Source organism: Acomys minous (genome assembly GCF_964271855.1).
Source record: "Acomys minous genome assembly, chromosome: 14".
Lineage (NCBI taxonomy): Eukaryota > Metazoa > Chordata > Mammalia > Rodentia > Muridae > Acomys > Acomys minous.
This window is the reverse complement of record NC_140496.1, coordinates 39,783,506-39,811,353: the sequence shown is the minus strand read 5'-3', so window position 1 is coordinate 39,811,353 and position 27,848 is coordinate 39,783,506. Positions and strand designations below refer to the sequence as shown.

General features: G+C 50.2%; 1 protein-coding gene across 6 annotated transcripts in view; it reads right to left on the bottom strand.

Moving 5' to 3' along the window:
• ZNF423 (zinc finger protein 423) overlaps positions 1-27,848 on the bottom strand; it is a 334,889-nt gene that overhangs the window by 185,474 nt on the left and 121,567 nt on the right. For 5 of the 6 annotated variants that reach the window (XM_084757137.1, XM_084757136.1, XM_084757139.1 and 2 more), the window contains exon 3: positions 19,714-19,914. In XM_084757137.1, the coding sequence (XP_084613263.1) occupies positions 19,714-19,914 (201 nt within the window). Of the gene's footprint in view, positions 1-8,741; positions 8,866-19,713; positions 19,915-27,848 lie in introns of those variants that run through there. The other variant, XM_084757143.1, reaches the window with a different exon arrangement.

Below are 27,848 nucleotides of genomic sequence, written 5' to 3'. Positions count from 1 at the left end.
GGATTTCTACAGTGTTCATAAAGAGGGGGAATGTATTCTGAGCATTCAGGGAACCCTGGAGAGGAATCACTGAGAATTCTTGCTGAGAGATCAGGAAAGGCTTCCAGAATGACCAAAGGGGGAGTCTGGCTATGCAGGAGAAGCAGGCTAGGGTGGTTGGTGCTCCAGGCAGGGAAGCCGTGCCAAGGACACACAGAAGTCAAAGCCGAAGGCAAGACACAGCACGGGCTAGAACTAGGGGTAACACAACCACAAATGGCCATTCAGGGTGAACTACAGTGTCACGGGCACTGGCCCATCACTACCTCCATCAAAGTGAGACCACTGCCCACCTGTAAAGTGCTGGCTTCCATCTAACAATGAGATGTCTTCCAGATGGATGGGGCCTCCACATTCTCAGCGGTGAGCCAATGCTGTTACATCTGCCTGACCAGGCCAACCCCATCCTCAGGCAGGCACCAGGCCTCTGATCCCATATTCTAAACGGATGCACTGGTTTTTTGGGGCCAGGGCACCACTGCCTCCATCCATGCCCACCGATCGATCAGTACAGGGCCAGGTGCAGATTGGGCCCAGCGCCACCCACCACCTGGAAGAGGACGTCCAGGCACTGACAGGACAGCTGCCACCAAACACAAGAGTCCAGGTGTCAAAAGAAAATTAAAATAAATGACCCTGTCACATATTTTATCATCCATTCATAAAATATGCAAAAGCAAGATAGAAGAAAACTGGGTCGATTCAGTGAGATTTACAGTGACAAGGAAATCTAAGCACAGCCCAAAGTACCTCCTCCTGGCTCAGGAAGGCTAAGTCGGCCTAGCCCGGAAATATGAGCAGAGTTAAGAAATGGGCCTAGAGTGTAGTCATGGCCAAGGGCACCGACAACACAGTGTCATTCCCACCCTCAGGTCTCAAGTGATAACCAAGACCTCTGAAAGAAAAAGCCATCGGCATATGCCCATAAATTCTCCACAGCCAGAGACCTTTCAAAGACATGCCCAGTGTGTCACCTCTCACCCACCCCTTCGAGCGGCATCCCACTAGTCTTAAAATAAAAATCCCACCTTTGTCCCAAGCCATTAAAGTTTTCCCATCACCTATATCTTAAATGACCTTCGGCCTGACCCCACCTCCTCTGTCTTCAGGTCTCCCAGGTGCTGGCTAGCATGCAGGTGAGAGGCGGTCTATTAGCCCCGCCTCCAGGCTCTCCACGCCCCTCCCCCCAATCCTGCGAGCCTAGTTCTCAGCTCTTCATTCCCCAGCAATCACCCATCCCTACTCACCTCTGATCTAGGAGAAGGGCCCTCAGCGGGCCAACTCTATGTGGGGAAAACACTAAAAATACAGAGAATATATTTTCTATAAAATATAATATATAAAAAATATATAAGAAATAGGATTTATCTATCCATTTTTTATAACCTTACATTGCGGCTTGGGCTGCAGCCCAGAGGTTGAACCTCCTTTTTTTGTTGTTTCTCTGTGTAGCCTTGGCTGTCTTGGAACTTGCCCTGGAGACCAGGCTGGCCTCGAACTCAGAGATCAGCCTGCATCTGCCTCCTCAGTGCTAGGATTAAAGGCGTGCGCCACCACTGCCTGGTTAGAGGTAGAACTCTTGCCTGAGAACTTAAATTCGGTCCCTATCTTTAATAATAATAATAATAATAATAATAATAATAATAACAACAACAACAACAGCAGCAGCAGCAGCAATAGCAACCTTCAACTAAGCTCACAAAGGAGAAACTGTCATCTGAAAGTGCCCTGTTTCTGACTGGCAGGTGGCACTCTCCCTGCCATCTTCACTGTCTGCCTCAACATAGAGAGTTTGTTCAGGGCCTTCACACCACCATGGTTGCACCTTCCCCAGAAGCACTTACGGCAGCTCCCCCAAGGTGCTTAAGATGTTTAGACTACAACCTGCATACACCACCAGCAGCTCAGTGAGGACAACGCCTGCTTCATCAGGGGCCCTGCACATAGCAGGTGCTCAGTAAACATTTGCTGAGAGAATGAATAGACTAGGAACAGTTTGAACGAACAGGCCAGTGGTCACATTACAAGAACACTCCTCGCTGCAGTCCTGGACTTCTGCCTCTTCTGGTAAATTTAAGTAGCTCTTTCAGCAAGCATATATACACAAGACACCTACTATGTGTGCCTCTTGGGACTAAGGCATGAATAGAATAGGCCTTATCTTCCAACTCATCAGTCTAGAAACAGACACAGATGCTGGGGCTGAGGAAAGGGTTGTCATGAGTTCAAATGAGCTTCCAGAACAGCCTGACAGACAGAGACAGACAGACAGAGACTAGAGCTGGGCATGAGTCAGTTGATGCTGCTCTCACAGACACAAAGCCCCAGGTTTGATTCCCAGCATCAACAGACAGCACAGAATAGGGCCTTCCCTGCAATCTCAGCACTTGGGAGGTGAAGGCAGGAAGAGAAGCAGTTTAAGGTCTTTCTTGGGTACATAGAGAGTTCAAAGTCAGCCTTTGCTGCATGAGACCACCTCAAGCACAACAACAAAATAAAATCAATAAAATTCCAAAAGCACAGTACCATTTCCCCCCACCCTCACCCCCCCAGAGGAGCAGACCCTGTGCATATGGGGAAAGCTAAGAAGACAGAAATAAACTGTACACACTGTTGTTCCCTGCCATACATCTCCAGAGGTCCTGAAGTAAGACTGGCCCCAGCTGGATGCAGTGGAGACACAAACTAGAGTGTCTGAGAAGCAAGGATGTGAGACGACACCGCTGACTGTAGTGTCCACCACTGACACCCTCCCAAGGCCACATCTAGTTTAGTTGGTTTTCAATCAGGTGCAGCGATGACCTCTGTAGGCATTTTTTTTCAAGTGTCACTACTATGATCTGTATGTTTGCATCTCCTTAAAATTCATTCCATGAAAGCTAACCTTGCCCTGAGGGTAATGGTGTAAAGAGGTAATTCTGGTGGGTGATTAGGTTAGTACCCACCTACGAAAAACCCAAGAAAGCTTGCTAGCTCCTTTCTGCTCTTGTACCATGTGAGGATACACAAATGTGACATCTACAAGGAATGACTCTTCATCAGATACTGAATCTGGTAGCACCTTGAACTTGAACTGGACCTCCCAAACCCCGGAGCTATGAGCAATACATTTCTATTGCTGGTATATTACCGAGTCCCAGGAACTTTGTTATAACAGCCATAATGGATGGAGATTTTACTGGCATCTAATGGGCAAGGCCAGAGATGCTGCATGTCCCGCCAAGGAAAGAGGCATGCCTCAGTTTTCGGATGTACACCGCTGTAACTGCCAACCTGTAGTGGAAAGCTCCAGCATACACCTAATAGCTGAAAACAACTAGCAAACACTCTCTCCCCAGGCTTGACTGATGCAGAGCAGTGAGCCAAAGCACCAAGGACAGCAGCACAGACCTGGAGAAGTGAGGTGCCAGGTGTGCCCAGAAAACTCAGCTCACAGCCAGGCTCTCCTTGTCCACTGCCCAGCATTCCCGGCTTCCAGTCTGCTTATCACTCCCAGAGTTTTTGTCACTCAGAGTGTGGTCAATTGAGCCCACCGCACCTGCACCCCTGAGGGCCCATGTAAAACGCAGACTCTTGGACAACCCAGAACTGCCAACTTAGACCCTTCACACTCACCAGACTCCGAGTCAGCTGAAGGCACTTACAAGTCTGGAAGCCACTGCAGGATGGGCTCCTGGGCACTGCTGTGCAAAGATCACCACCAGCAGCGCTGGCAGGAAAGATTCCTTCTACCTCCTTCCCCACCTACCCCCTCTAGCCTCCAGTCTCACGTTCCCTGTATCTTGTGAGAGATGGCACAGCATCTCCATGCAGAGCAACGAGGGGCCACCAGGGTTTACAGGTAGGTCTGTTCCCACTGGTGAGCAAAGGCGAGGAGGCAATACAACAAACCTAACAGGTGTCCAGAATAAAGGACACAGCTGGGGACAGCTCCTGCGCCACACTCCACCTACTGTAGGTGTTACACGGCTTAGATCCAGTCTCATTTTAGACTCTCTCCCAACTAAATCAGAAGCCACTGCGGGGGCAGAAAATGTTGACTACCCTTTCTAGCCTCTAACTATCAAACTGAGTTAAGCCCCAGATCTGGTACCAATGGTTCAAAGAGATGGAGTGGAATAAAATGAATGGGACAGGGTCGACAGAAGGGTGTGTGATGCGGCGAAGGTGGGCTGGGATTGGCTGAGCGGCAGTGGGAAGAAACGGGATGGAGAACAGTGCTGACGGAGGAGAAGGGAACGGAATAAGGGCTAGCCCAACAATGGTCTTTCTCTATCGACCATGAAGAAAGTGCTCCTAGGGAGGCATGCACACGAACATTTTCTACAGCAAACAGTTGGAAACAGTCTAAATGCCCAGCACCAGGGGACCTGCACAAGCCATGGTGCATAGTATATCACACCAGGCAGTGCCATGCGATAGCTAATAAAGGCCTGAGAGCTCCCTACAGCACACAGAAAACTCTCTCCAAGGCACAGTGCTGAGTGAAAGAAGCAGGCTGCAGAACCATAGACCCATTATGGCATCACTTATTTTTTTAATCAGAAATCAATAAGACACCATTTCTACGGATGCATACGCTATCGTTTCTGGGGTGCGAGACACTGTGGATGGTTAAAACTCAGTATTACTTTTATGTACTGATGAAAAGAAAAGAAAACTTCTGTAAATTAAGCCGTAAGCCTCTACTTGAAAGACATACTTTGACTTGGGAAATGTTAAAGTCTATCCATGAACATGTTTGCTTTTATGTAAATTTTCAGGTCATGAGACAGGCAAGCTGAGGGCTGGGAACAGGACTAGGCCTCAACTGGAATCTTTAAAATGCTGCTTATAGGAGGGAGGCGTCCGTGTACTGCTGGACTGTTTAATAATGTTTGAATTTTGTTAAGTAAAGAAAAACTGAACAGCTCAGTCAGAGGCGATGGGACACTCATGACACAGCATTAATGCGTGAGTCATAGGCTCCTGGGGCACTCCGCACTGGCTAACTCAGAGGGCCTCCAGCAAGTGAGTGAGTGCAAGCTACAAAGCTGTGTCAGGGGCAAATTCTAGGAAAGTCCAGTGGGGAAGGTGTCACTGGGGAAAAAAAAGAAAAGAAAAAGAAAGAAAAAGGAATTTGATTTGGAGAAGCAAACAGTCACAAAACACTCACAGCCACCAGCAGGGCTCTTGGGGGGGGGGGGCACACAGGTTGTCCCCTAAATGTTACTTCTCCACCCTTGCTGCCCACTGCAAGGAGCAGAGTCACAGTGCCTGCTTGGGTGCAGCACTCACAGAGGACCGCCTCAGACTCACGCTTCTAACTCCATCTCATATCCAACTGTGTGCCAGGGACAGCTGAACCTTTGCCCACAGCAGCCGTGTCACCTTGCCCTGTGCGCAAACAAAAATAGCTTTGGTGCTCGGAGCACAGGTTCCCTCGCCTTATCCTCTGGGATCTGAGGAGCAGCTTGGTCAGCAAGTGGAGAGGATGGCAGTAGAAATACATAACAAATTTGGGGGGTGGGGGCGGCGCTGAAGCATCTTCAACCTTCCAGCTTCTCCTTGACTTTTCTGCTGCCATTGTCCTCATGAAGCCCCAGCTGGAATACATTGGTCCAGGGCGGTGAAGGCCGGCGTGCCTTCCGGTGCCAGTTCCTCCAGTAGCTAAGCAAACAACGGCCTCATTGGAAATGATAGCCTAATTCACAACTCCATTTATGCAAACAAAGTGTTGGCAGCTCCAGCTTCCATGTGAACAACCACATCTGTCGGGACCCACACCTTGCATTTGAAAAATGTGCAATGCCAGTTCAGGAATCTGTGGCCAGATCAGTGCAGAACCGAAATCACAGGCATCCTGCCTGCCCCAAGGAAAGCACCACAGAAGGCTACGGGGCACGCTCCAGGAGAAACAGCACGGCTCCAGCTTCCAACACATATTAACTAAGAAACCTCTAGAACCCGGGGTTCGTAACCAACATGTGGTTTCTAAATACTTGCTCCTTGGCAAGCTCCATGCCAGCCCGGGGGACAGTGGATGAAAGACAAGATGCTCACATTGAGCCACTTGAGAGTCACACGCTACCCTCATCCACCAGGTCTGTAGGAGGCAGATGGGGGGGCGGGGCAGGGGAAGCAGATAAAACTGGTTCTCCACAAATCCTCCCAATAGCACAGCTCTCCCGCCAGCAGCCCTCCCTGCAGCTTCTCTCTTCAGGTAGCAAGCAGTCAACACTGGCCCACTAGCTTCCGTAGATGTGAAGGCCCCTTTCTCAGCTCTATGAACAGGCCCCTTATCAAATGCGTCTCACGTCCCGGTTTGAATGTACCATCTGCTTTCCATGGGGACCCTGGCCCAGGGTATCCTTTGAACCTTTCCTGAGTCAGTATGTCCACAGCTGTTTATGGCACCTATGACGAGCTGTAAGAGAGCCCGGGGGCTCAGTCAGAAAAGTGCTTGCCAGAGTGTGGATTTCCCCAACGACCATCGGAAAGGCTGAGCCTGGTGAGCATCTGCAACTCCAGTGTTTGGGTGCATAAAAACAGGCAAATCCTGAAACCTTACTGGCCAGCCGGCCAGCCAGCCGGCCAGCCAGCCTAATGAAAACGGTGAGCTCCAAATTCCGTGAGAGACCCTGCCTCCTAAAACTAGTTGGAGACCAATGTTGGGAGACACCTAACATCAACCTCTGACCTCCACACACACATAATGCTTGTGCAACACACACTCCCGTGTACATGTTCACACATAGGAACTCTTACACCACACCCAAAAGGAAAGGAAAGCTAACCAATTTGAGGAAGCAGAAGGGACAATGGGATCAGCCACAGTGGCCGGCACGCGACCCTCCATAGTCTTTCCAATAAAGCGTCAAAGCACGCCCCAGTGTTCCGCCACCAGGACTATATATATGGGCTGGTGAACCTTGTCTTCCACTTCTATGCCACAAAGCTCTCATGGGCAATCGCTACCCCAGGAGGTGGGGCTGGGGTAACCCCACAGGATGCAAATCGCAGTGTTTGTTCTGCCTGCAGCATACTTACTACACACCATGGCCTGCATCTAGGAGCGTATCAGTGTTCCATCTTTCAGAGAGTACGCTTCACTCTCAAGTGGAGACCATGGGGCATCTGTCCTAGCCAAGGGACCTTAGGCTATCATTCTGTGTCTGTGTGTTTATTTTCATCAGCTGCCTCTCCTGCCAGGGCCACCAGTGCATTTCCTTGGTCGCTCCTTGTGTGTTCTTGACACCTAGCTAAGGTCTGGCACATAGTACAGAACACAGTGATAACCGGCCTCACAACGTGCAGAATGCATCTGTACCCTGAAGGAGTGGCAATGCTCTATGCCTTCCCCCATTGGCACTGTTCCCCTCAACCTGGCAAGGCTGTAGCAAAAGTTTCTGGGGCAGGCAGGCAGGGAGGCAGGCAGAGAGAGGTTGATGGAGCCTGGGCATCAAAATACCTCTCCATGCCAGAGGAGACATCTAGCCACAAGCCTACCAGAATGCCTGGTCCTCTAGCTACCCTATGATGAATGGACCAACTCAACAGTATTCAAGGACCATCTGAGATGTCATCCAGTAAATGTCTCCCAAGCATCTACCATGTGTCAGGCTCTCTGTGAGGTCAGAGACAGACACAGATGAGAAGGACAAAGCGGGACACTTCTAATGGCAGAGACAAGAATCCAAAGGAAAGATATAATAATAATAATAATAATAATAATAATAATAATAATAATAATAATAATAATAATAATAATTTCCAGTAACAACTACCGGGAGGGAAATGAAATGAGAAAGGCTGGAGGGAAATGGGGAAGAGGTAACTTCAAAGCCATAACACCTACAAGGAAGCGAAGACGGAACCATGGGAAGCCGTGAAGGACCTCCCTCCGGGCAGCATGGAGAGATGGTACGAGGTCCCCAACAGTATGCCTATGCAAGGCTTACTGGAGCTTACGTGGAAGAGCAGTCGGAAGGGAGAGGCAAGCCGGGTCAGCAGAGGAGAAAGAGTTCAGGGGTGAGCAGCTCTGAGAACCACCGGGAGCCACGGCTGGGAATGGGTTAATTGAGGCAGCATCTCACCTGCACCCAGCTCCCTTTCGCCCACACCCTGCCACCCTTGGAGGGCCTCCATGGGTCCTAGCAGGTCTGTTTTTGCTACCCCCAACACTTGCTAGTGCCAAAAGACTCAGGAAAACCCCTTGGAGAGACCCAAACTTGCCACACACAGAAATGGCGGGGTAAAGGGGCAAGCCGCCATGTGCACTCCTCAAGGCAGCCTCCGACCCACCAGGCTGCCCACCCCCCCCACTCCACCTCCCCCCCCCGCACCCCTCCCTAATACTTTCGCAGCTTCACTTTCCCCAAGTGCCCCGGAGCCATGATGTCATTCCAAAGGCAGAAGATTCTAGCCAGTCAGCTGCACACTGAGAGTGTTTAACACAAAGGGACACATTTTATAATCTCCGTATGTTCCCTTGAGCCGGAGCCTGAAGCACGGACACACTGCCAAGAGCTCAGCCACGAACCCCATTTTATTCAGGCCAGCGCCAGGGCGGTGTTTCAGATGGCCTTGTCCTTTTCTACGCTGAGCCCCGCTTCCTCAGCCTGTAACCCCAACTCAATAGGAGCTACAAGGAGACTTGTCTATGCTCAGAGGCCCACGAAAGGTGGACTCACACTGCGCGCGAACCCCTGCTGGCTACTCGCCTTGAACTGCATGCCCCAGCAGGAGGGAAATAAATTTGGTTGGCTTCTCATTTCGTTCGGGATGTTCTTTATTTTGTTGTGTTAGGGTGTCATTTCAAGGATGCCAATCAAAGTTTGGAAGAATCTAGGGAGAAAAAAATATCAAATAAACAAGTGCCCAGTCTATCCTTTTCCTACCCTCTACCCCTAGTGCCCAGCCGCTGGGCTTGCAAAGACTACCACGAACCAGGATGCAGTTTCTCCTTCAGAGACATGGTCCATATGGCTTTCAGAACTGACTCTAATTTTGTCCCTTGGAATACTGAGATCGAAGGTTCTACCCCACCACCCCATTCCCCTTGCAACTGGTACACGGTGGCTTTGACATAGTTTCCACCTCCCCCAGAAGCAACAGTAAAGCAGCAAGCCACTTCAGCCTTTCCTCACAGCACATTCCCCGCCCGCCCCACGCACGCGCACGGCCACACCCTAACTCATCACTGAGCTTGCAGCACCCAGTCTGGAATCTTCAGTGCAGCTCTAGGTTCAAAGTCAAACGTTCTCTCCCTTTTTGAGCTGTTGCCACCTGCCAACATCCATCCCTGTTTCCTATAGGGGCAGCACCCTTGCTTCCTCTGGGACAACTTGACATGGCCTAGGCCAGCAGTCCAGTCACTCACCAAAGGCAGGAGAGGTAGGAAGACAGTACAGCAGCCTTTACCACAGTCCCTGGATTTTGGCAGATTGCCCTACTTGACAGAAGCAAGATCGGGCTTGGCTTGCTGACACTGACCACCACGTAACCTCCACTTCTCAATCTGCAGCCATGACTCAGGCCTCCTTCTCTGCCTTCCAGCAGCACGGGAGCCAAGGGGACACTTGGTGCATCCTCTGGTGCGGCCTGGGTCTAGCTAACCTTTCTGCTCTGTTCTTAGCTCCACGCTGCTCATGCTGGCCTTGAACACTTCACCTATAATAAATACCACAGGGCAAAGGGCTGACTGGCTCCAAAGTCAGTCTAAGAACCCCACCCACCCACCCGCCCCCCGGTTCCCCGAGGGTGGTAAGAGGCTAGGTAATATTAAATGAAACCTCTACAGGGCAGGAACCCGGGCAGTCTTGGAATTGATCCCCGCCCAGGGCAGGGGCTTGAAAGATGTCCTTCTAGGAATGAACACACAACAGACCCCACGCTTTGGAGAAGTACAATTCTCCTTCAGTCTCCGTGTTTGCTGGTTTCCTGGGGCATCAAGACTACAAATTAATGAGTGTAGGAAGAAGTCACCAGTGGCTTTCAGCTACATCTTGATCCATTTCAACTGTTAGGACAAAAATACCAGAAACTGAATAGCTTGTCAACAATAGGCATTTTATCTCTCACATATCTGAAGGCTAGGAAATCCACGATCAAGTCCTCTGCAGGCACGATACTGGTAAGGGCTTTTCTTTCACAGGTACTGGTCTGTTCCTAAAAGGCCCCATCTCTCATACCATCACCCTGGTGGACAGAGTACCCCCATGGATTTGGGGGTTGGGTAGTAGAAACATTCAGACCGCAGCAAGTTCTCATGCACAATGACTCCTTCTTTTTTAGCTTGTTTGCCCCGACACCAGATGGAGCTAGCTGGAGGCCTCCCAATCTTATATGCAGTGCTTCTCTACGCTCATTCAACCCCACACAGTGACTGAGACCTGCTGACCCAGGAACATGACTTTCAGACATTTGCTCCCAGCAGGAATTAGAATCTAGCACCAGCATCCTCAGGAGAAAAGCAAAAAAGCTCACACAGGCCCTCTGGCCATCATTCACCCACTCACGGGTGAGAGAAGAGGCAGGAATAGGCAGTGTGGACTAAGAGGTGAGACCTACCTATGAACACAGGCTATGACTCTACAGACGGCCCACATGACTTGCTTGCAAGGCAATTAGATTGAAAGTCACCTTTTATATCATACGGACCCAGAGCCACTCAAGTCGAAGGACCAGACTACCCCGTCCAGCCTGGGCATCCTGCCTCAGAGCCCTGGCTGCCGGTGCACACCACAGGGGCTTGATGCTTTCCCACCCCGTCCCACAGCTCCGCTCCCCATTACGTGAGAAGCAGAAGATCAAGGTGTCTATGAGACACCCAAGGCGAGGAATGTTTCTTAGAACTTAAGGCTACTCCTCCACAAAGAAACAAACAAAACAAAGGTTGGTTCTGAATGGCGAAAGATCTGAAGACCTCGGGCGCCACGAGCCTGATGCCAGGCATGTGCAAGCATGCATGGTGGCAAAGGCTCATAGTCTCCTGGCTAATGGAAGCTGCCAATGAGGGTTATTAGATATCCCAGGCTCTGGTCAAGTCCCCACCTTCCCTGGACCATCACCTTGGTCCAGTCTTGCCTCATCATCAATTCAGCCCAATCATTGTTTTTGAATGATTAGTTCTGTAGGCCAAAATGGGCTGATGTTAAGGCTACAAAGGATTCTGCCCCTCAAAATGACCAAATTGGCTTTAAGAGATGACGGAAGAAGTAAAGTAAGTGAACTTAATGGATATCCCACAACCTGATGCAGGGCTAGGCGTTCACTCTTTTACATTTGGTTGCACTGGAATTCTCAACCTCTGGAAGAGGATGCCCATGTTGCCTGGTCTTCGCCTCCTCAACCTCTATCCCATAATATGGAGCTGCTGACTTCCTTCACTAAGCCAAGTTAATGCACATGACTGTCATTAACTTGAGGCATGGCACGGCAATGTGTGTCCACCTTACTTAGCCTGCGCCAGTGAAGATTAGGGGTGAGTGATTCCTGGTCTGGCTGTTCCACTGGGGGAAATCAACCTTAGGAGGTCTATCCTGGCCATTGAAAAAAAGCCACCTGTTCTACTGACACTGTTGAGTTGGGAGGGTAGCCACCTGGGGGGTGCTGAGGACACCTCTATTGGTGCTTATATGGAAAAAGGTGCTTATATGATATGATGTCCTTGGGGGCCCTGGAGAAGAAGGTGTGAATCAGCCTTACTTCTTAGTTCCCTGGGCTAGTGAGTCTGCAATCTGCTTGCAATTTGGATCAAGTCTCCAAAGTACATTAACTGAGGACCTACTATGTGCCAGGCAACAAAACAGGTTGTTGCAATAACTTCACCTTACAGCTAGGCTATGTGCTCCTTCTGGATAGGAACAGATGAGCACATAAATGCACATAAACACACCCACACGCATGCACAATGTGTGCGGCATCTTTACTGGCCTTATGAAAATTTCCAAACTGCAACCGACCAAGAGAAAGCTAGCCTCAGGCCTCATCGGGTCACACGTGCAACTGGGCTGGTGCCAGGTTAGGTTTGGGCCTCATGGCCTAGCTGAGACCAACAACAGGAAGCCAACAGAAGTTTTAAGGCATAGTGAGAGAAAGCAAGACTCTACCCTGGCTGACTGCACTCCCCACAGCCATCTCAGCCTCTGCTCACTCAAGCCAGGCTCAGCAGGTGCTTTCAGAAGGGCCCACGCCATGCTAACCACTGCACCTGACTCCACTCTGACCCACCCCAGGCCACCAAAGCAAGTGCAGTGGTGCTAAAGCTCAGTAAGGTGGCCATGGTGGCCAGGTGGGAAAGAATTAAAAACCTCTCTTTACCTGGGAGAATCTCAAGGTCCAGTAGTCAGCACGCACAGACTTTCCCACAGCCTAGGGGACCCTGCCTGCTATAGTGCTGCTTTGTTAAGCAGCTGTGAAGAGACAAGACGGTCCACAACCAGACAGACGCTGGTGCTCACTCTGTGCAGCTGGGTCACAAGGAAGATGCACTGTACATCTTGTCCTACCACAATTTGCATCCTTGGTGCCCCAGAAAGCCTCCAATCACAGGACATGCTAAGCAACACTTGTGGGATGAAGAGGGACCATTTTGTTCATTTCAAAGTTTCCCTTCCAGGATGCCATAATTGAAAAGCCACCATGCCCAGGAACAGTGCATACAGCATCTGTGGTGATTACCCAGAATGCAAAGCACCCCATCCAAGGTGTTTCCACGTTCATCTTGCCAGAGATACCTCTTTACCTTGCAGGAAGATATAGTCTCCCCGTGGCAAGATCAGCAGGCACTTACGGAGTGCCTACTGTGTGCTCTGGCCACAGGCAAAGGCAACCTTAAGAACAGAAAAGAGAGCAAGATCAAGCCTGGACACCAAGGACCATCAGGAGCAAGACAGGTGGGCAAGCTTTCTGATCTTTGCCAATCTGGTAGGTTAAAAATGGCATTTCCCTGTGGCTTAAATGTATAGTTTTCTTATTATAAACGGAGCTCGGAGTCTTTTTAAATGTTTGAGATCCCACTAGTATTTCTTTTTCTGGTTCCATTTCTATCCTTTGCACATGGGAGATATTCAAAATATCTACCCCACCAGTGTGGCAGCAGCCAATCAGAACGGGCACTGGCCTTCGGCAGAGCTGTCATCTCCAGTGGCTTGGCTGTGGCTCTGCTGAGTTATTGACCATTTGCTTAATATTTATAGAAGTTCCTTACACGTTGAGGAAAGTGCCCTTTGCCTGTGATATGTGTCTCCTTTAATTTGTTATGGCATACAGTATTTTAATTTTGTTTTTATGCAGTTTGATGTTTCTAGCTCCTGTTTTATGGCTTCTAGGTCTGAGGTGATAGTTAAAGAGGCCTCACATCTGGTCCTGTGAAGCCTTTTGTTTCAGGACAGCCACCCTATAATCCTAGTCCCAGTTCTTGAGCAATCCACATAGCCTTGTGCCCTAAGTTTCCAGCTGTATTTGGACATATTCTGGGCTTGTCTCCAGCCTCCTGTTCTGTCCTCGGACACTTAGAACCCACTGGCCCCCGCCCGAGCTGCCCTGGGTGCCACCCCTACACACTTCTTCCCGTGCCTCCACACCCTGATCTCAGGAACCTTAATTTGTTCATGGCTGAACAAATCCTACTCCACTCTTCACTGGCTAACAGTAAGTTAATAAGGGAGAACACTTTCCGACCTAAGGCCTGCCTCTTTCTTTCTTTCTCTTTTGTGCCCTTCGCTAGTCTTGTCTGCTTGTCCCCTCATAGATATGTATGTCACCTCCCTGGGTTTGTGTCTCTGGTTCCCATACATTTGGTAACTAATGCCACTTCTCCCTCTGTTTTTTTTTTTTTAAACCAGATACTATCTGTACACAGGAAAGGTCCTAATGTGGGAGACTGTGTGCAAGCCCCACTCCACCCCCCTGCCAGGCCTTCTGCACTGCTTGGTGTCAGTTCCTCACAGTTGGAAGAAAGTCACACCCTGCACCTGTGTATTTGGCAGCACACTGCCCAGCAGCTGGCTCCAACCCTTCTCTGTACTGCCCAAATGAAGGCAGTATGTGGGATGTCCCAAGCCATTAAAGCAGAGAGGGACCCCAGTGCTGTTAGAGCAAGAAAGAGGCCTAAGCTGGCACACATAAAGGTGAGCCCTGGCCAGCAGCAGACAGGAACAAGGCCAACAGAAGTGCCAATTTTTGTGCAGCCCCAGACCTGTAATTGGGACCCACAGGTCATTCTGGCCACAACTGAACAAACCAGGGTCTAATTAACTTTTCCCTTGGCTTCCGCTACAGCCGCATCCCACCTTCACCGGAAGAGAATGGCTGGCCTCTCAGAGGGGCCTGGGAACAGCCCTGGGTCCTCTGGAAGAGGCAGCACCAATAACCCAGGCAAACACAGCTTTGGCTGCTGTTTAAACAGATCCTCAACTTACACTTTTGTGGTTGGGCCTTTAGGACATCCGTGTCTGGAGTTCGGTTTGGAACTCCACACGGTCGCCAGCCTGTGTTCTTGCATCAACAATTCAGGCCGCATCTGCCACCTTTTCTTTCCGTGTTTACTATTCTGGGGGAGCCCCTTCAACTCTGAGCCTCAGGTACCCAGTGTGTAAATCGGGAATGACAGGGAGTGAGTGGGAAAAACCACTGCCTCCTGAAAGGATTGTTGTAAAGACTAAGTAGAAAGCACTCGTTTATTCAACAATCAAATGTCTGCCTCTGTCTGCCAGGTGCTGGGCTGAAACATGATGGAACACAACCAACATGGCTCTTGGCCTCGTGAAACCTAGTGAGGGATATGGACAACAAATGGTGAAAACCATTACAGACTCTCCCTGCAGAAACTGACAGGAGCAGGGACGAAGGGCATAGTGGCTTCAGAGAGAGCAATCAGGGAAGGCGGTGGGGGCCATGTCCCAGGCAGTCTCACGGTGCCCTGCATGCAGTAAGAGGTAAACGTGTGCAGAGGGGTAGGACATGGGATAAGGAAAGAAGTATTTGCTTATTTTTCACTCCAGACGTGAGGGACTTCATGGTCCTCAGTAGTGCCCCTCTGCAGCTGTCATACAGCCTGAACAAAGTCAGAGAGGAGAGAATGGCAGCAGAAGTGAGGCACTTTGGCTCAGCTCTGCACTGCTCCTGCAGGCTTTGTCTATTGCACGGAGCATGTCCCTACAGCCTCATAGCAGACCCCATGGTCTATCTACAGAGACTGCACCTGCCTGCCCTCCCCTGTAATGAAACGCCGGGTATACCAGTTGTTCCTTTAGCAAAGAGGCCACTACCGTTAAAAGCCATCAGGAGCTCAGCTTGGGAACCAGGATTGTTGCAGGGCAGAATTGACAGCCAGCTTTTGGGGCGCTATCAAAAGAATCACTGGGAAAGTCAGTTTTAAAATGTTACAATGGGCATAGACAGAGTACTCAGCATCCTTGGGAGGGCAGCCTCGTTCAATTAGGCCAAAGCAATGGTCAGCTGAAATCACAGACAAGTCTCACAAGGTAGCGCCGATGCCAGCAAATGACAAAAGATTCCATCTGAATCTAGACTAAAGGTCCACAGCGATCAGCTTCAATGGCACATAAACACTGAAAGCTGCCCCTGGCCAAATGGAACCTGCTTCCGCGGAGCCCCAGGCAGTGCCCAGAGACACTTTCTGAAGTCACTGGAGTCCCTCGGCTCCCTGCTACAACCATTCCTAACACTTTCATGGCCAGAACATCACAAATTGTGTTTGGGTAAATGTAATTTAAGACAGCAGAGCCTGTATTAACGGGGATTTCCCATAAACTACAATTCAAAAGGCCACCAAATGCATGGCATCTCCTAACAGGGTGACCACAAGTCACCTCTATTAGGCTCAGCAAGCCAGCACACCCAGCAAGTCAACAGTATAGATGTTCATCATCCAGTCCCTAGGATGCAGACACGGTCCCAGGCACCTGAGCTTCCTCCTCTTGAACACCACTATTTGAAAACAAGAGCCTCACTCTCTCACCACAGCCCCCCTCCCCCAAGAAGGAAAAGAGACTGCACAGCAACATGAGAATCTACCCAGTTAAGGGCTAAGCAGGCAATATTTTTGAGTCTTGACATGTGCCTCTAACTCCAGACATGGAGGTGTCCGCTACCCTGTGGGCACGAGCTGGAGAGAAGCAAAAACAGGAACTATGAGAACAAACAGAACACTGGAGTTTCCCTCGCTTCTCTTCACAGCCTGAAAATGCACACACGCCCTCTGTGTGCTGGGGGAGGAGGGACAGAACTTTCTTTTAGGTTCATGCTTCAACAATAGATGGGGCAAACATGGCCACTCTTACCAAGAAACAGCGACACTGCCTGAGGCACTGAACAGAAATGAGGGTTCCTCAGGAGAGGCCTCGGTGCCAGGTGGGGCCAATTTTAAGAATCTCGTTGCCAGCCTTGCACCAAAACTCCCTGTTTCCTTCTATGTGAGCCCCCCTGCACCTGGGATGGTCCCCAATCCCTGCAACTTCTCCCGCATGTGCTGATGAGGCCCCGCCCCGCCCCCTCCATCACCACTCCCAAAGGCTTTAGAAAGAAGAGTCCAGAGGCCCTGCTATAGATCAGAGAGCTGGGGGATCCTGAAGGCTCGTGTGTGTGTGTGTGTGTGTGTGTGTGTGTGTGTGTGTGTGTGTGTGTGTGTGTGTGTGTTGGGGTTTGGGTTGCCAGCTAATGGGGTTTGGGGAAGTGATTGTGAGGACTTTGACCTAATCAATGGATTAACCATATAATAGAACTCTTGAGGGATAGAGCCTAATTTGGGGAAGTGAATCGCTGTGGGGGAATGCCCTGAAAGAACACATGATGCCCAGTATATTCATTTCCTCTCTTCCCCCCTCCCCTTCCTCCCCCTGTCTTCTTTCTGGCTACGAAGAGATGAGCAGATTTCCCCTGCCACATCCTTGCCCCATGATCTTCCATCTCACCATGGACCAGAAACAACAGAGCCAGATGACCAGGGACTGAAATCTCTGAAACTGGGAGCTAAAATAAATCCTTCTGCATTTAAGTGATGTTTCTCTGGTCATAGCGAAGAAAATCTCACTAACACAGGTCCCACTGCCAAAGAAGTTTTAAATAAACTACACTAAAGACTACCCTGCCCCTGAGGCCAGGGGAACAGCTCAGTAGCTAAAGTGCTTCTCAGGAAGAAACTCAGTTTAATCTCCAGCACTCGAGTGAAAGGATGTCGTGGCACACTTGTGATCCCAGAGCTCAGAAGGCAGAAACAAGTAGATTTGTGGTACCACTGGCCAGCCAGCTAGTCTAGCCTAAGCAACAAAGTGCCAGTGAAAGACCCAGGAGAGGGAGGGAGGGAGAGAGAGAGGGAGAGAGAGAGAAAGAAAGAAAGAGAGAGAGAGAGAGAGAGAGAGAGAGAGAGAGAGAGAGAGAGAACAAGCACAATTGAGAAATGACAGCACTGGCCTTCATAAAAACGCATACATGCATACACGCACACACACACACACACACACACACACACACACACACACACGTACATCAGCACACATATAATTAAACAGATACATACACACACAAGGAGTAGGAGAATCAAGGGCTTGGCTTAAGACTACCTTTTTGATTGACAGGATCCTCAGCCATGCCCCATAGCTGCCAGATCCACCTAGCAAGGGCCTCTCTGAAATGTCTTTCCCCCAGAGTGGACACACCTTCGTCCACTTCTGTCCAGCATCCACCAGGGCACAGGGCTAGTGACTCGTATCAACTGATCAACAGTGAGCCCAGCTAAGGAACCTGCACCTGTTGCATCTTGTTTATTTATTTATTTGTTTGGTGTTTTTGAGACCGGGTTTCTCTGTGTAATCCTGGCTGTCCTGGAACTCATTCTGTAGGCCAGGCTGGCCTTGAACCCACAGAGATTCCCCTGCCTCTGCCTCCCAAGTGCTGGTATTAATGGCATCTACCACCACACCCAGCTACTGCTACTGCTTTTTTTACACCACTTCTAATACATAAGCAGAAACCCCGCCCCCCATAACATCTTTATGCTAAAGCCCGATGTATAGAATATAACGGGTAAGGTGAACAGTTTATACTGGCCAGAGCACCAGGGTACCTCAGAATGAAAGGCTATATGCTCCATACACAACAGCTGGCAATGCAGGGAACAATGGGAGTGTGAGGCACACCCCAGGTAGGAAAGGGTTTGGGGTAAGGCCCGCACAATTCCCAGTGGCTCCTTTCAGTGATCCTAAGAGTCCTGGGGAGAATTCTGCACGTGTCTCATCCATGTCAGGGAAGCTCTCGGGCAGAGTGATAATGAGTTTCTCCAGGACGCTATTAAGCGAGGTCACTACTCCTACTCCGACTCCCTTCCGATGCTCCGGGCTTTGGGGGCGTTCCTAGATATCACATATCACCTCCCAGTGGAGGTCGTTATTGGGGTCCTGTTAGTAAGGAGGCAGGGCTACAGTAGGTACCACCAGCCCTGATACGAATGCTGGGCACCCCACAAACGGGCTGCTGCAGAGTTCAGCCTGCTGGAGGCCACCAGCGAAAGTGGTTAGCTGCCTCCTCTTATTTCTACATAGACCTCAGCCCCGGGCCCTGCCCCTCCACATGGAGACACTAGCATCGTTAAAAGTGGGGTATAGACAGACGGGCATGTGATTCAGGCTGATGCTGAGTCCCTAAGGAAAGTGATGTATGTATGTGATGGACAGGGTCCCGTCCCAGGACCTGCTGAGATGGGAGAATGCTTCTCAGCAGAGGCCCAACCATACCTAAGGGCCTTTAGGACTAGGGTAAGCAAGAATTTTGAGTTTCAAGATTCTTCTTCCTATTAGTAAAATTGACCCCAAGTGGGTGGCAGTAACCCAGGCTTTAGAAAACTGACCTGAGACTTAGAGGCCCTTTTCCCAAAACCAGCATCCAAAGGTTTTAACCGATGACCACAATGAAATACAGGTTGTAAAAACAACACGGCTACTATGGGCTCTTTCTGCAAAGCTCAGAGCCCAGAAATGCATGCATAGCTGGCACTCCCCCCCCCAATGCATGTCCCCAACCCCCCTCCCCACCAGACAGTGAGTGACAGACAGCACACTGCTGAAGTCTTAGGTGACTCCTCATGACATCATGTCCCAGAGCTCACCCTCCAAAATGTCGGGTGCCTGCAGAACAGGGCTGGCACGTCTCTTACTCATGAGGAGGGAGCGGAGCCCAGAGGTAGCCTTGAGCCTCCTGAGCCTCCATTGCTCAGGCTACCCTTGGTCTTTGAAATCCCCCCCCCACCCCCCCACCCCCCCCACCCCGCAATCCGACCACAAGCCCTTCCTCACAGCTCACTGCTTTGCATAACTTTCCACACTTAAGCTTCTTAACTTCCCACTAACAACCTCTTAATTGCTGGGTTTCCAAACGGCTTCCCAGAAATCTAGGGTACGGATTCACCCCACTTACAGCCCATACATTGTTGTAGTACAGAGAGGCAGGGACAGGGTACCTCTACCTAATTTCTGCCTTGCCAGGAAGCCGTAGCTTTTATTTTTAATTTTATTTAAAAGAGGATACAGGGTGTACCCAAGACACCACAATAAAATGACATTAACTGTAAAATTACATTATTAATTCTTTAATCTCACTTGAGGCTTCAAGCTGTTGCTATGTCCAATTATCCGTGTAACCACCTGTCAGAATCCCGGCGCTATTTAGCATTACCTCCAGGACAGCGGTGGGCCCGGTGGTCCGTCAGGTCTGCCAGCGACTCGAAGTCCTGCTGACAATGATCGCAGGTGTAAATTGACTCATCCTCCATGTCTTCATCGTCCTCATTTCTCTCCTCTTGACTTGTCACGCTGTTCCTGTCTTCCAGCGCACGGCTGGTTTTCCGATCGCACTCTGGCTCTCCTTCTAGGCCTCCTGCCAACAGGAAGAATACAGTCCACATCAGCTGACGGGGTCTGGGGAAAGGGGTTTAAAAGAATCACCCAGTATTTATTACGATACATTTAATTACTCTACCTCCTGGGGTCCATTATCCTTGACACCTCTCAGTATATTAATATATGGGGGGGGGGGAGTTGTAGCATGTGGCGCGGTTAATTCTCAACTAGATCCTTTAATTCATGGTGCAAATCTTCTTCCCTCTACGCACAGCTGCTAAGGGGGGGGGGGTTGTGACCCCTCAAGGAAGTGAGACCGCCTTAGCGTTGGTTCCCTAAAACTCCAATTCTATGGCACACCTCTCTGAAGCCCCCACAGCTACGCTTAACACACCAACACTTGTAGTTCTCCCTTAAAGAGGTTGAGAACGGGAGCCTCTCGGTCACGTTGGTCCTCCACGCAACACATCTCCCGGGGTCCCTGCAAATGTCCTGCGTTCTAGAATAAAGAGAAGGAATGAAGTTGAGGGACCCAGGGTGGTGAAAACCCAAACCCTGAACGGAGCTAGCCAGGGTGGCACATGCCTGCAACCTGAACATGGGAGAGGCTGAAGTAGGAAAATTCTGAGTTCAAGGCCACACTGAGCTGCACAGTGACTGTAAGGCCAGACTCAACAAAGCAAAGTAATGACGACAAAGAGCCTGAGCAGACCCAGTGACCAGTAAAACCCCAGTCTTGGACAATGGTAGCGGTTTCTGTGAGACTAAGGGCTGCCCCGGGCTTCACCTTACACAGTGAGCCTGTGGAGGAAAGAGACTCCTCGGGAGGACGCTGAAGCTCTGCATTGACACACCCTGAAAAGCCACCGATTCTGTGAGCCCAGAGTCTCATTTCACAGCCTCACACCCCAGAGCTGAAAAGGAGCTGGAGAGGTCACTGCTGCCGCACCTCACAGAGAAGAGACAGCTCTTTCAAAGTAGGTAACACACATCCCAGCACCCCTCATTTCCTGACCTCTGTCTACCTTAGATCCCTACACATCTCTGGGAACAGAGAATAGCCTCAATCTTAGCCATTAGCACAACTGGTAAACCAACGTTCAAGAAGGGAAAATAAGGTAAACATACTACACGTTAGTAATCCTTATAAACGTCAGTGGCTTAAACTTGCCTATTAAAATACAGGGACCTGCCCGGGTGTAGTGGTGCATGCCTTTAATCCCAGCACTCGGGAGGCAGAGGCAGTGAGTTCGAGGACAGCCTGGTCTATAAAGCAACTCCAGGATAGCCAAGGATACACAGAGAAACCCTGTCTCAAAAAACCCTAAAATAATAATAATAATAATAATAATAATAATAATAATAATAATAATAATAATAATAATAAAATAAAATACAGGGACCTTTGGATTGGAAAACCAGAGTGTGTGCTGTCCTTTTCCATGTCCTGGAACACAGGTCCAATGGTCAAAAAAACTGGTAGCCAGGATCTAAATCAATGAAAAAGGCCTCTATCATGCATAAATGTATTTATGCAAATATATATGCATGCAAAAGTGCATGCATATGTGTATGTGCATGTGCATATATGCATGAACATAACTGTAAACCTCCCCGGAAAAAAATGGCTTAGCAGACAACCTTTGAATTCCCCAGGGTCAGTCACCAAAGCATCAGAGAGAGACCTGAAGCTAAAGAACGCATTCAATTTGAGGTGCAAAGCACAGACACATAAATATTTCAATTTAGAAACAGATGATGTTATAAGGGCCCTATTTTTCCTGTCTGCAAAGAACACACACTTCCAAACCCCCAGCATCAAGAGCCTGGGAACACAAATCAGCTCATCGGAGAGCCAGCTGCCGCCTCCCATGGCAGGGAACAGTGCAGGACACACGGCAGAGGCAGTAAAAAATCAATGCTTCCATTTGTGGCCCATCAAAACATCTCTCTTCTTACCAATTAAGGGATGTACAATTTTTAGGTTCTTTTATTACCAGAACAAGTCAACTCCCGGCAATACAGAAATTCCATTAAAAGCTAGGCAGCATCTTTATCTCAGGGAATCTGATCCGCAGCGGCAACAGCCACGTGAAGAAATAGAAAGTGAAGAAATAAACAATACCATTCAGAGCCTCCGAAATTATAATCATCACACAACGCAGCTACACAGGCAAGCACTGCTCTCTGAAAAATCTAGTTTACTGTCTCTTCCCTTAATTTAAAAACAAAAACAAAGAAAACCTTCTGTAGAGGATTTAAAAGAGCCATAATTCCAGCTTTATCTGTTCCACCGACTCTCTAGATAGTAAGTTACACTCCGCACCAAGCCTTTGCTACTTTACTTAACACACAGTTTAATAGACGTATTTAAATTACATCCTTGTTCTGTTGTGGCTTTTTTTTTTTTTTTGGGCCATATTTACTTGGCAGTTCTAGCAGTAATAGCTCAGCAAATCCACAACTGGAACCACAAACACTGCACTGCATTTGATCTCTTTAAATCTAGCGCATCCTGTTGACTCGGGAGTAGATAAATCAGAACGTCAACCCTCAGTTTTTATAAGGCAAAAACCCATAAAGGCGTCCAAGGGTATAAATCTGTTTTAAGAAACTGTCACCTCCCCTATGTCTGGCTACTAATGGGAAGGCAGAGTGGCTGTGCAGAAAGGGGCAAAAGCAGAAGCCAGCTCAAGGCAGATGAAGGCCCAGGCCTTACTGATCCAGCCTCCCCGGGTAGAAAGCCCCTCCAGCCTGACCTTCAAGGGAAGTAAGGCGGAGTGAGAAAGCTCTGCCAGCCAGCCCAAGTTCTAAGGAAGATACTTTTCCTAAAGACCCAGCACCCAAGGGCTCTAAAAACCCTGAGCAGGACAGACTCTTTAGAGTCGAGTCCCCCTCCAAGAAAGGACGATTGCTGGGTGGTAGTGGCACACGCCTGCAATCCCAAAACTCGGGGAGGCAGAGGCAGGCGGATCTCTGTAAATTTGAGGCCAGCCTGGTCTACGAAACGAATCCGGGACAGCCAGGGCTACACTGAGAAACCCTGTCTCGAAAAACAACAATAGAAAATAAGAGAAAGAAAAAGAAGCCGCCTACTTTCCTACCTAGCTGTGCTTGAGCTCCACTAGAAGTGAGAAAAGGATTAAAGGTCGTTTCCTTTTGTAAGAGAAGAAAGCAGAGCCCCTTCAGGGCCACCCTAAGCTACATGGGAAGCGGAGCCTGCACTGTTCATCTGTTGGGACAACAGCTCTCAGAGGCCCACGCTCGGGAGGACACGGTTCTGGGGCTAACATCCTCCCTGGAGCACTCTCTGGCTTCAACTCTATCCTGGACCTAGGATCTGAGGGCTGACCTTCTCTGCTCCTCAGGACTCAGTACATCTAGCCCTGCCTGTCCCATGCTTTCCTGTCCAGCCCCTTGGTACTCACCCTGAGCCTGGATGTAGGAGTGGGGGTGGGGGGTGGGGGGGGGGAGGTGGGAACAAGCACAAGAGGTAGAGGTAGAGGCCCAGGCATGTCCAAGTCCCTACTAAGTGTTCAAATGCTTCTGGCACGGTGGCCTCCTGGCTTCAACCTGAGCCAACCTATAGGCCCCTCCAGCCACCTGAGATAGCAGATACAGCCGGCAGCAAACTGGGAAAAGGCGTCCTGCTGGTTTCTCCTCTGTCAGTGTGGGGGGGGGGAGTAGGGGGGATGAGGGGGGCTCTGGGTCTGTGTGGCCCTTCCTGCGAAGCCATTGGCCAGTTCTCTCATGCCATCTACAACAGCTAAAGCCTTGAACAGGGGAAACCCAAGCTACAAAGACTTCACAGGGAGGGAGCTACTCCCTTATGGCCTCATGCATGGGAGACAGGAAACCAAACAAGCCAGAGAACACTGCCTTCCCAATCTGAACTAATATTGCATCTGCTTCCCAGAACTCACGTCCCAACCCAAAACAAGTCATAGTTTAGCCATTTCTCAGTGTTTCACTCAGTCAGCCATCAAGACAGCAGCTGGCATGAACTGAACCTTTGCTGGATGCTCAGCACCTTCCAAACACAGCCAGCTTGGGGGCGGGGGGGGGGGGGGGGGGGCGGGGGCAGGGGGGGAACAGGGCAGCGTACGGTGTGCTGTGAGCAGTGCCTATCACATCCCCATTCTTTTTTTTTTTTTTTTTTTTTTTTTTTTTTTGCTTTTTCGAGACAGGGTTTCTCTGTGTAGCCTTGGCTGTCCTGGACTCGCTTTGTAGACCAGGCTGGCCTCGAACTCACAGTGATTCGCCTGCCTCTGCCTCCCGAGTGCTGGGATTAAAGGCGTGCGCCACCACCACCCGGCCACTCTAAGCAATGAAAACAGGGTTCTATAGGGTAGTCAAGGCCAGAAGGGAAGTGGCAGGGCCACCACACAGTCCACCCACAACAGAGACTCGATAAGAAACAATGAACCGGGGCTGGAGAGATGGTTCAGAGGTTAAGAGCACTGACTGTCCTTCCAAAAGTCCCAAGTTCAATTCCCAGCAACTACCCGGTGGCTCACAACCATCTATAATGAGATCTGGTGCCCTCTTCTGGTCTGCAGACACACATGCAGCAAAGCACTGCATACTTAATGAATAAATCTTTAAAAGAAAGAAAGAAAGAAAGAAAGAAAGAAAGAAAGAAAGAAAGAAAGAAAGAAAGAAGCAATGAACCAAGTGTTGGGAAATTTTCACATGCCGTCCCAGACATATGGAGGGCATGTGTTGACTCCTGCCGTCTTCTCCGTCCTAGCACATGTCTGAATGGCCACGCAGTCCTTTCAGTTCCACGAACTGTCCAACTGCTTCTTCCCAGGACCCAGCAGGCAGGAAGAGTTTCTTTTCCTCCCACTTGCCTAACACCAACCCCACACACACCTGGGCCCCTCCTCCCCTTCACCTTGCCGTCAGAGCACTTGGTACAAAGGGCGCTCGTGTGGACTGATTTGCTTTTTCTCATCCGCCATGGCAGTCTACATTTTTCGAGAGACACTGAAATAGTTCCCATTCCACCTGTCACTCCGCAACAAGCCCTTGCCCCTGCACGCATCAGGAGGAGGGACCTGCTTCTCCTCCATGGTCCCATCACGCCGGCGGCTTTGGCAAGAAAACGCAGTGGAATTGATGCTGTGCAGTGATTCTGAGACTAGGTAAGAGGAGCTTGAAGCTTCCCAATAGGTCTCCTGGGATACTCCCACTGGGAATGAAGCTGCCAGACTGTGAGAAGCCCAAGGCTAGCACAGCCTCAGCTTTAACTCACAGCCTCTAGCACCAACCACCGGCCATGGGGATACACCAGGTTAGACTCCCAACCTTGATACACTTGCGGCTCTGGCCCTTACACAGCTGCTACGCAAGGAACACCAAGAGGACCTGCCACCAAAACCCAGTCAGAGAGAAATGACAACAAATGTCAGTCATTCTAAAGCACTGAGCACAGGTGGCTTGACGCGCTGTAGTGACTGGTCAGAGTGTGCCCATCAGACCGCAAGCTCCACGGGGTGTGGCTGTGGCTTCTGCTCACTACCACCCGCACCCCCCCCCCGCACCCCCCCACCCCCAGCGCAGCTTTTGGTGCAGACAGGCCCATGGTGGGTACACAGTGAGTGCCAAGCATGTGGGGAAATGAACTGGTTTCAAAGAAGCAAGTCTCTATCTACAAGGGTGGGGACTGTTTAGCAGATGGCTTTAAGTGGGACGACATAAAGATATCATCATCCTTTAAGTCGAAAAAGCCAAATACTGCTGATCTCAAAGCATTCAGCCTGCATAGAGAGGCCACTCTGTCACGCTGCCACCGCTGGCGTCTTCTTGCAAATCACCCCACTGTGCCTCTCTACCCTATGAACCCCAACACCTGAACCCAAAAGTGTGGACCGGAGGTTTCTAGCAGCAGAGACCATGACATACCCTGCTTCTCATTAGAAAGGTAATTCCTTTACCCCACCAAGCCACAGTCCTCCTCAGGGGGATGGGGTGGGGGGATGGAGGGAGGGAGGGAGACACACTTCTGAAGAAAGCACCACACAGCCCAAGAAGTGGCAGAGGGCAGCAGTTTGTCAAAGGTAGAAGAAGACTCTCCCCAGCAGAGGAAATCTTGGGGCTCCAAGGCTTCCTTGTCATGGTAACTTGATGCCTAGATACCACGGTTACCCCCAAGTTTCAGACAGGGAAGCAAACTACATTAGGAACACCCCAGAAAAGACGGCTCTGATTTCCAGATCTCCAACTAACCATCGCACGGGACATTAGAGCTGGGGAGGGGGGGGGCGGGGGGGGGGGGCGGAGTGCCGCAGACCTGAGGAACGGCGGGATGGAAAACAGCTGTGCTCGCCCAGCCCAGAGAAACAGAAAGTGTATGTCTGGAACTGTGGGTCTGGGAGACTTCCTGGACTTCAGACCTGGGGCTGTTGGGGCTCCCCAGTATCTAAGAGCAGCTGAGGCCGACTCCAGTTGTAATCACCAGAGAGTGAGGCCCCTCTGTCCCCATCCCGGCCAATGTACTGAGCCCAGACGGGGGCCTCTTTTCTTCCCAGGGGGAACTGTAGATTCAGCTGTCAGTACATAGCCCTGCCCCCCCCCCAGAAACTATAAGACCCTTGAGGAAGAAGACCTCACCTTTGGGACTTCAGGGCTAAGTACCACATGATGGCGGAGCTAGTGAGGACACACCAGAGCCAACAACCACACGCCTTTGTTTCACTCTTCTTTCCTTCACAAATTTTTCCTGAGTGCCCAGGATGTGCCAGGCATAATATACATGTTTCTAAAACCTAAGTGCACTTCCCAGCCCTGTTTATCTTGGTGTCCTCAGAGCCTGGCACGAAAAGGACACTTGGTAAATGTGCTGTGGGCAAAAGAGTGAGCGGGTGAGTGGCTGAAGGGGAAAGTGGGGCAGGAATATGGGTTACGCAGACAGCTCTAGACACCCCTGCTCCATATGACCTCAGAAGTGTCTCCTGCCAGAGCTCCAGGCCCCTGAGTGGGACTTGCAGCATCTGTTCCTGCCACCGCAAGCAGAGAGCAACACTCACTAAATGGACAGCCACGGTGGGATGTTGAGACCAGCTAAGCCCCACCTACCAATAAGTGCGTGAGTCTGGTGGGTTTCCAAGGAGGAGCAGGCAAAGGCAGAAAGAAGGATAGCAGGGAGGGGAGTGGCTGGCAATGAGGAGAGGGCACAAGTCAACATCAGCCAGGCAGTTAAGTGCTTCTTGGAAGGCCTCCCTTTCTCATCTCTTCTCACAAGCAGTCCTGGATGGGAGACTGTGTTCTCTAGCTCTGCAGAAAGCAGAACCACCCAGTGCTGAGTTCAGGGTACATCCAAGGGCTGAGAACCCACTGTCTGGGACACAGCAAGACACCAGGTACAGCCCACTACTGATGGACACAAGTTGCTGGACAGTGGCAGTCATTTATAGAACACACAAGGGGCAGGTGGCTGGGTTTACAGTTCAGGGGCCACGCGAAAGGAACAGAGGACAAGAGCCACAGGCTGTGGAGCTAATCTGCCTCACTTCAAACCCACATTCCACCATTTAGCAAGTGGGGACATTGGACATTTCCTGTCCCTGAGGCTCATTTAAATCTTTGCTTGTTGTAATAAGGTCGTAAATAGGAAGCCTGGTGCCTAGCCCATATGACGTGAGAAAATGGCCCGTGGTGACTGGCTTATTGCTGCTCTAGGTCAAACCCATCACACACAACATCATAACCCAGGTCAAAGACATCAAACAGCAAGTGAGGCCTTGTGTGTTCACATGGATGGAGAAAGGTAGGGAGATCAAGGCACCTGCCCCCTGTGAAGGGCACAAAAATGTCCATGTAGTTAGACCCACCCACCCCCCAAAGTAAAACTCACTTAGCCCAGAGAAGAGACTGAGTGACTGAGTCAGCTCCAAATGTCCTCCTCCCTGACCAAGACTGCCATGTGTCTTGAGGCCAAGGTGCCAGCACTCAGACACTTTACCTCAT